Raw genomic sequence first — 8,780 nt, forward strand, 5'->3', positions numbered from 1 at the left:
GTGGGGAAGAGACGACGTGGCCTCCGGGGGGTTTTAAAGAAAAGGGGGGGGGGGGGGGGGGGCGGTGTGCGTGGGGCGGCGCACGCCCCCCCCCCCCCCCCAGGGCAACAGCCAGACACCCCAGAAAAAAAAAAAAAAAAAAAAAAAAAAAAAAAAAAAAGAAGGGTCTGTCAGGGCCTGGAGGCGTGCTCAGCTCCTAGACACGGGCACCCCCACAGCCCCTTCCCCTCAGCAACACAGTCATCTGGAACACTCCCCCCGCGACTGTGGACAGGGAGGCCAGGATGTGGGGTCTGGGACCGGTGGGACAGCTGGGACCCTCCATGGGAAGGGGGCTTCCTGCCGGAGGCCACCGAGGACAATGCCGGAAAAGGGATCGATGTTGGAGGCGGGGTTGAGTCTCCTAAGGACAAAAGGGAGGTCCCCGTTGTCGGGGGAAGAAGATACCGTGCAGTCCCTTGCTGTGGGACTAGGACTCAGACGCAGGGGTCTCGGGTCCTCCCCAGCCGCAGGCCTCTGGCCCACCTCGGTCTCTCCATCCCTCTGCTTCTGCCTCTCTGTGTCTCCGTCTCCCTGTGTCTCTCTGCCTTGTCTCTCTTCCTCACTCTGTCTCTGTCTCTCTGTTTCTCTCTCTCTGTCTCTGTGTCTCCCTCACCCCCACCTTCCCCACCTCTGACCCTTTAAACCTGCGGGTCCCTCTGCCTCTGGGAACCCTCCTCCTCCTTCCTGTGTCCATCCCACCCGCCCTGTCCTGGGGGGCACTCCAGCTTTGTCTTGTCCCCGCCCCGCAAGCCTGTGGATGTGAGGGCTCTCCACGCAGGGAGTATGAGCAGCATGACCACCACGTGTGACCCAGCGGGCCGGCGCAGGACAGGGTCCTGGAGAGCTGGGACACACCCTACAAGGGGCCTCAGCCCTCCTAGCGCCCAGTGGCCCCTCCCCATCTGCAGGAAGTGGGGTCAGGGGCTGGGAAGCAGCCTATTCACCAGGCCTGCTGCCCCCCGCCCGGGTTAAGGGCCCAGCTTCCCGGGAAGGGCCTGCACCTCCGGCCTGGGGAGGGCCTCTCCTTGGAGTCTGCCTTCCGGTGAGGTCTTTCCCGGCACCGGCCTGGGCAGGAGGGGGATGGGACCCAGGGAGACAGGGCTGTGAGCTAACCTCCCAGGGACCTGTTTCCCCACCCTGGGCCTCAGTTTCCCTCCTCTAGGCCTCAGTTTCTCTCCTTTGCACTCAGCCCCTCCTCTGACCCTCAGTTTCCCTCCTTAGCACCCAGCCCCTCCCCTGAGCCTCATTTTGCCTCCTCTGCACCCAGCCCCTCCCCTAGGCCTCAGCTTCCCTCCTTTGCACCCAGGCCCTCCCCTGGATCTCAGTTTCCCTCCTCTGATCCCAGCCCCACCCCTGGGCCTCAGTTTCCCTCCTCTGATCCCAGACCCTCCTCTGGGCCTCAGTTTCCCTCCTCTGATCCCAGCCCCTCCTCTGGGCCTCAGTTTCCCTCCTCTGACAGGTGAGCCGATTGGCAATGCTTGGAACCCCATGGACTGGCTGCTGCTTTTTATTCCATGGCCAGGGAAACTGAGGCACAGACAGACCCTGAAGTCAGCAGGAATGCTCCATCATTTTATTCCTGCGTGCCTGCAGTACGTGGGTTCCAGGGTCACAGGGACGGGCCCCCAGGTGGAGGGGAGCCAGCCATCACGACTGCCACCGCAGGCCCTCGTTGAGCTTGGAGGGGAGCACCCTGGGAACCGCAGCGGAGGAGGGCGGGGGGAAGGCGTGGGCAGAACTTGGGCAAGGTGAGGAGCAGCCGTGCAGAGGCCAAGAGGCCGGGGGAGGGTCCCGGTGGTGCAGGGCTCCGGAGGGCCGGGAGCCTAAGGGGTGTCAGTGTGCCCAGAGGGGTAAACAAGCCACAAGGGGAAACAGAACCAGAGTTGGGGCCTTGGAGGAACAGATGGGTGGATTCTAGCTCATTTGCAAGGTGAGGTTCCCACGACTCGCTGACGGCAGCTGTGAGTGGGGGCCCAGCCAGCATTCCTTCCAGATCCCTCTTGTGGACGGAGATCCAGGTCTCAGTGTAGACCAAGGAACAGAGGTGGCCCCCACTGGGACTCCCAGGCTCCAGCCAGGCCTGCTAGGTAGGCGGCCTCTGCCCGTGTGATGGAAGGAAGCCAGGCTCAGAGATTAGGTGACTTGTCCCAGGTCCTGGAGGGTCGCACAGCTCCACGACGGCCAGGAGACCCCAGCCCAGGGGGCCTCCATCCCCAACGACCTTCACCTGCCCCCAGGGGACCCCAGCCCACAAGACGTGGCCGCAGCGCCGGAGCAGGGTGAGGCTGCTCCCCACCGCCCCTGTGCGGCCGCCCGGGAAAGTGCAGGCGGGCCGGGAGCGGTGGTTCAGGCCTGTGATGGGAGGTGGGCGGATCACCTGAAGTTGCGAGTTCGAGGCCAGCCTCACTAACATGGAGAAACCCCGTCTCTACTAAAGAACAAAATTAGCCGGGCGTGGTGGCAGGCGCCTGTAATCCCAGCTACTCAGGAGACTGAGGCAGGAGAATCGCTTGAACCCAGGAGGCAGAGGTTGCAGTGAGCTGAGATCACGCCAGTGCACTCCAGCCTGGGCAACAAGAGCGAAACTCCGTCTCAAAAAAAAAAATAAAAGAAAAAGAAAAAGCGCAGGGGACCCGCCGTCGGGGCGGGGCAGCGCTGCCCGGCCTCTGTCCCACTTCCATGCACTTGACCTCGACCCTCCGGCCTCCGTCTGCGATCTTCCCGTGTACCTGAAAATGAGGCCCGCCCGTCCTGACCGGCCCCGGGGGGCCCCCGCCCCATCTTTGGCCCCCAGCCCCTCCCTCTCTGCCGCCTCCAGGGTCGGGGGTCAGGCCGGGAAAGCCCCTTGGGAAGCCCCCGGGGAGCAGCTGGAGCGGGTCGCGGGGCGGCGGGAAGGAGCGGGCGCCGCTATTTAAGCGGCTTCCCAAGGCCTCGGGGACAGAGGGGACCGAGCATGGATTGGGGCCTGGCCCTCCTGCTGGCGGGGCTTCTGGGGCTCCTCCAGCCGGGCTGCGGTGAGCAGGGGAGGGGGCGCGGGAGAGAGGAGGGAGTTAGGAGGGGGCTCAGGAGAGGGGAGGGGGCTCAGGAGAGAGGTGGGGGCTCAGGAGAGAGGAGGGGGTGCGGAGGGGAGGGGGCTCAGGAGAGGGGCGGGGGCTCAGGACTGAGGAGGGGGCTCAGGAGAGGGGAGGGGGCTCAGGAGAAGGGAGGGGGCGCAGGAGAGGGGAGGGGGCGCAGGAGGGAGGAGGGGGCGCAGGAGAGAATAGGGGTGCGCAGAATTAGGGGTTCGACAGAGGGGGTGATTGGTGATCCTGCCAGAGGAGGGAGCTCAGAGGAGGCAGAGGCTGAGAGAGGAAGTTGGGGGGCTCCGCGCGGCCCTCTGACCCGCAGCGAAACCGGCTCCAGGCAGACAGGGCTCGGGGGACTGGGGCTGAGGCGGGGGTCGGGGCGGGGTTCAGGGACAGAGCCTGGGAATCCGGGTAGCGGCGAGGCAGTGGACCGGGAGTGGGGCGGAGGGTCCGGGAACCGGGCAGAGGCGGGGCGGGGCTCTGGGGGTGCAGGGGAGGGNGGAGGGTCCGGGAACCGGGCAGAGGCGGGGCGGGGGTCCGGGAGCGGGGCCGGGCGCAGGGCAGGGATTCGGGGCGGGTCCCAGACTCCGCGGGGCTGAGCGAGAGCCGGGGTCGCCGCAGGCCAGTCCCTCCAGGTGAAGCCCCTGCAGGTGGAGCCCCCGGAGCCGGTGGTGGCCGTGGCCCTGGGCGCCTCTCGCCAGCTCACCTGCCGCCTGGACTGCGCGGACCGCGGGGCCACGGTGCAGTGGCGGGGCCTGGACACCAGCCTGGGCGCGGTGCAGTCGGACGCGGGCCGCAGCGTCCTCACCGTGCGCAACGCCTCGCTGTCGGCGGCCGGGACCCGTGTGTGCGTGGGCTCCTGCGGGGGCCGCACCTTCCAGCACACCGTGCGGCTCCTTGTGTACGGTGAGGCGTCCCCCGCGCCCTGCCTCTCTCTGACCCTTGGACTCACGGCCCCTTCCCTACGCCACCTGTTCCTGGAAGCCTCCCAGATTGCAGGCCCGGTCCCAGCTCCATGCACAGCTCCCCGAGCCCAGGTCCCCAGCCTTCGCTTCCCCCCAACTCACCCCAACCCTCTCAGGGCGGGACCTGGCCCATCCTTCAGTCTATTCCAGCTTCCCAGGGTGGGGCCTGCGCACAGGCCGTCCCCACTGCCGGTTCATCAGCAACCCCCACGCATCCTTGGCCCCAGCTCCAAGCCCCCTCCGAGCTCCAGCCCCTCCATCCCGTCCAGCCCTGACTCTGGGCTCAGCCCTGACCCCTGACCCTCCATCACAGCCTTCCCGGACCAGCTGACCATCTCCCCGGCAGCCCTGGTGCCTGGTGACCCGGAGGTGGCCTGTACAGCCCACAAGGTCATGCCTGTGGACCCCAATGCGCTCTCCTTCTCCCTGCTCCTGGGGGACCAGGAACTGGAGGGGGCCCAGGCTCTGGGCCCGGAGGTGGAGGAGGAGGAGCCCCAGGAGGAGGAGGACGTGCTGTTCAGGGTGACAGAGCGCTGGCGGCTGCCGACCCTGGCAACCCCTGTCCTGCCCGCGCTCTACTGCCAGGCCACGATGAGGCTGCCTGGCTTGGAGCTCAGCCACCGCCAGGCCATCCCGGGTGAGTCTGCTGGGTCCCCTGGAGACCCAACCGCTCGCCAGCCTTGACAGGCACTTTGGGACGGGGGGACGGGGGGCAGCACCTGTGCTGTGGGGCGCTGGGAGGATTGGATTCCCCCACGCGGCCAAAGCGACGTTCATTAACTCAACGTGTATTTACTGAGCACCCGGCCCCCAGCACAGGTCCCACCCCTTCCCTGCCCACAGCGCTCCCCGGCTCCTGCCTTGGGGTCAAAGCCCGAGTCCTCCCCGGGGCCCACAGGAACCTGCACCACCTGCCCTGTCCCCTTCCTGCCCTCCCTCCACCCTCTCTCCCCCTCCTCATTCTGCTCCAGCCACACGGGCCTCCTCGCTGTTCCTCCAACACGCCAGGCATGATCCTGTCCTGGGGCCTTTGCACGGCTGTGCCCTCTGCCTGGAATACCCTTCTTCCGGATCTTTCCACGGTTCTCTCCTCCTCCCCCTCAGGTCTCTGCCTGAGTGTTGCCTCCACCGTGAGGCTTCCCTGGATTCCCGTTTAAAGGGTCAACCCTCGACCCCCAACGTGTACAAACGCAGGCACAGACGCACACACGTGTACAAACACAGGCGCACGCGCACATGCGTGTACAAACACAGGCACACCCACGTGCACAAACACAGGCACACATGCACACGCGTGTATAAACACGCACACCCGTGTGAGCCCCCTTTCCCTTCTGTTCTGTTTCTTGACACCTTGGATAATATCTGATATCCCCCAATCACGTACCTTCTCTGTCTTTTCCACGACCTTCTCCCACTGTGGCTCCCAAGGTGGGAATCTTGTGTCTTGCGCACATGGCTGTGTCCACAGAAGCTAGAACAGGGCAGGTGCTCAATAAACCCTTGCTGAATGCCCGGATGAAGACATTTAACGTGGGCCGGTGCCCAGGGAGTACCGGCTTCATGCCCTGTGCAGTCCCAAAGCCGCTGCTGGCTTCTCCCACTAAACAGAGAGGGATCTGTCCTCCCACAGGGCACCCTGATATCCATGTTAATGCGTGTGGGGTCATGAGTTTCAAGCAAAGGGCTCCCGGGGTTGGAGCAGAAGCTGGGAGACCCGGGAGGTCTTGGTGGTGGGGGTGGGGCTGGGGTGGGTAGAGAGGAGGCTGGATTTGAGGGATATTTTACAGAACACGGGTCCTCTCGGGCCTCAGTCTCCCCATCAGTCCCACAGGGGATGGAGCGCAAAGCCAGAGCAGAAAGCCCCCAAGCACCTCCTCTCTCCACGCCAGCCTCCTCCCAACTCCCCTCCGTCCACAGCCCATCATAATAAACAGGGGACCCCGCTCACTATCAAGGCAGCCCAAAGAGGTGACTCTCACCCCTTTGACAGTTGAGGAAACTGAGGCACGTGGAGATTAAGGAGCCTGCTGGGGTGATGTTGCCAGTGAGTGGGGGCCCTGGAATGCCCGGACTCCCATCCTGCCCACTGTGGTGCCTCAGTTTCCCTATCTGTCCAGTAGACTTCCCTGACTGTGGGTCCTTTGTAAATTTCAGGGACCATGTAGCTTTCAAAGCACTTTATAAATTCTATGTTTTAGGCCGGGTTCACGCCTCTAATCCCAGCACTTTCGGAGGCTGAGGTGGGTGGATCACCTGAGGTCAGGAGTTCAAGACCAGCCTGACCAACACAGTGAAACCCCATCTCTACTAAAAATACAAAAATTAGCCAGGTGTGGGGGTGCACGCCTGTAGTCCCAGCTACCCAGGAGGCTGAGGCCAGAGAATCTCTTGAACCCGGGAGTTGGAGCTTGCAGTGAGCCGAGATGGCGCCACTGCACTCCAGCCTGGGCGACAGAGTGAGACTCTGTTTCAACAACAACAACAACAAATTCTAGGCTTTATCAACTAGAATAGCATGCCGAATAGAAACAAAAATGTGGGCTGGGTGTGGGAGGCTGAGGTGGGAGGATCACTTGAGCGCAGGAGTTCCAGACTAGCCTGGGCCACATAGCAAGACCTCCCATCTCTACAAAAAAATTTAAAAGTTAGCTGGGCATGATTGCACGCCTGTGGTCCCAGCTACTCAGGAGGCTAAGTGGGGAGGATGGTTTGAGCCTGGGAGGTTCAGGCTGCAGTGTGCCATGATTGCAACACTGCACTCCAGCCTGCATGACAGAGTGAGACCCCATCTCTAAAAAAAAAAAAAAAAAAAAACAGGCCAGGCACGGTGTCTCATGCCTGTAATTCCAACACTTTGGGAGGCCGAGGCAGGTGGATCACCTGAGGTCGGGAGTTCAAGGCCAGCCTGATCAACATAGAGAAACCCCGTCTCTACTAAAAATACAAAATTAGCCGGGTGTGGTGGCGGGTGCCTGTTGTCCCAGTTACTTGGAAGGCTGAGGCAGGAGAATCGCTTGAACCTGGGAGGCGGAGGTTGCAGTGAGCCAAGATCGCGCCATTGCACTCCAGCCTGGGCAACAAGAGCGAAATTCTGCCTCAAAAAAAAAAAAGAAGAAGAAGAAGAAGAAATGGAAATGTGACCCACCAGAGGGTTCGAGGAAAGGGGTTTGGAGAAATTCTGGTCCCAGCCCTTGTCCAGATGGAGAGACTGAGGTGGGAGAGGCAGGGCTGGGGCAGCAGAGAGAAAAACAACCGTCACTCTGTTTCCAGTCCTGCACAGCCCGACCTCCCGGGAGCCCCCCGACACGACCTCCCGGGAGCCCCAGGCCACGACCTCCCCGGAACCCCAGACCACGACCTCCCCGGATCCCCAGACCACGACCTCCCCGGAACCCCAGACCACGACCTCCCCGGAACCCCAGGCCGTGACCTCCCCGGAACCCCAGGCCGTGACCTCCCCGGAACCCCAGGCCGCGACCTCCCCGGAACCCCAGACCACGACCTCCCCGGAATCCCAGGCCGCGACCTCCCTGGAGACCACCCCCCAGCAGGGCTCCACACACAGCCCCAGGAGCCCGGGCTCTACCAGGACTTGCTGCCCTGAGATCTCCCAGGCTGGGCCCACACAGGGAGAAGTGATTCCAACAGGTTGTGAGTGCTGGTCCCTGGGGGCAGGGAGGGTGGGAAGGGCTGAGAGCAAGAGGTTCCTTGGATGAAGACTTTAGACAAGAAATTGCCCTGTCCAGCTTCAGTTTCCCTGTCTGTCCTGCCTCGGTTTCCCCGTCCATCCTGCCTCGGTTTCCCCGTCCGTCCTGCCTCAGTTTCCCCGTCCGTCCTGCCTCGGTTTCCCCGTCCGTCCTGCCTCGGTTTCCCCGTCCGTTCTGCCTCAGCTTCCCCATCTGTCCGGCCTCGGTTTCCCTGTCCATCCTGCCTCGGTTTCCCCGTCTGTCCTGCCCTGGTTTCCCCGTCTGTCCAGCCTCGGTTTCCCCATCTGTCCAGCCTCAGTTTCCCTGTCTGTCCAGCCTCGGTTTCCCCATTCGTCCAGCCTCAGTTTCCCCATCTGTCCAGTGGGCTTCTCTTAACTGTAGGTCCTTTATGTAAACGTCAGAGACTGTGCAGATTTCAAGGCACTTTGTAAATTCTCAGCCTCATAGACTAGAACAATCTTTGGAACAGAAGCAGAAACAGAATGTGGTCACATAAGTAATTTTTTTCCTTTTTTTTTTTTTTTGAGACAGAGTCTCGCTTTGTCCCCCAGGCTGGAGTGCAGTAGTGCAATCTCGGCTCATTGCAACCTCCGCCTCCCGGGTTCAAGCGATTCTCCTGCCTCAGCCTCCCGTGTTGCTGGGATTACAGGCACCCATCACCATGCCTGGCTAATGTTTGTATTTTTGGTAGAGACGGGGTTTCACCATGCTGACCAGCTGGTCTCGAACTGACCTGAGGTGATCGCCCGCCTCAGCCTCCCAAAGTGCTGGGATGACAGGCGTGAGCCACTGTGCCCGGCCCACATAGGTAATGTCAGAAATGCTTGTTCCCCGGTGCCACAAATAAGTAGCACTCAAATTTAATTCTCTCAGTAAGGCCATTTTTACTTTCTGCAGAAAGGGTGCCCATTGCAGATGGAACAATGGCGAGACCACACCTGAACAAAGGAAAAGCAGACATATTTTTTTTTTTTTTTTTTTTTTTTTTTTTTTTTTTT

At 62.0% G+C, this 8,780-nt stretch overlaps 1 protein-coding gene across 6 annotated transcripts in view; it reads left to right on the forward strand.

The window, feature by feature from the left end:
• The first annotated feature begins 2,955 nt into the window (after positions 1–2,955).
• MADCAM1 (mucosal vascular addressin cell adhesion molecule 1) overlaps positions 2,956–8,780 on the forward strand; it is a 9,123-nt gene continuing 3,298 nt past the window's right edge. The window contains exons 1-5 of one of the 6 annotated variants that reach the window (XM_025366681.1): positions 2,956–3,056; positions 3,729–4,013; positions 4,386–4,709; positions 7,346–7,500; positions 7,546–7,726. In XM_025366681.1, coding sequence (XP_025222466.1) covers positions 2,996–3,056; positions 3,729–4,013; positions 4,386–4,709; positions 7,346–7,500; positions 7,546–7,726 — 1,006 coding nt within the window. In that variant the 5' untranslated portion in view covers positions 2,956–2,995. Of the gene's footprint in view, positions 3,057–3,728; positions 4,014–4,385; positions 4,710–7,345; positions 7,727–8,780 lie in introns of all 6 variants that reach the window. The other 5 variants (XM_025366682.1, XM_025366683.1, XM_025366684.1 and 2 more) reach the window with 5 other exon arrangements.

The sequence above is a fragment of the Theropithecus gelada genome, chromosome 19 (genome assembly GCF_003255815.1).
Source record: "Theropithecus gelada isolate Dixy chromosome 19, Tgel_1.0, whole genome shotgun sequence".
Classification (NCBI taxonomy): domain Eukaryota; kingdom Metazoa; phylum Chordata; class Mammalia; order Primates; family Cercopithecidae; genus Theropithecus; species Theropithecus gelada.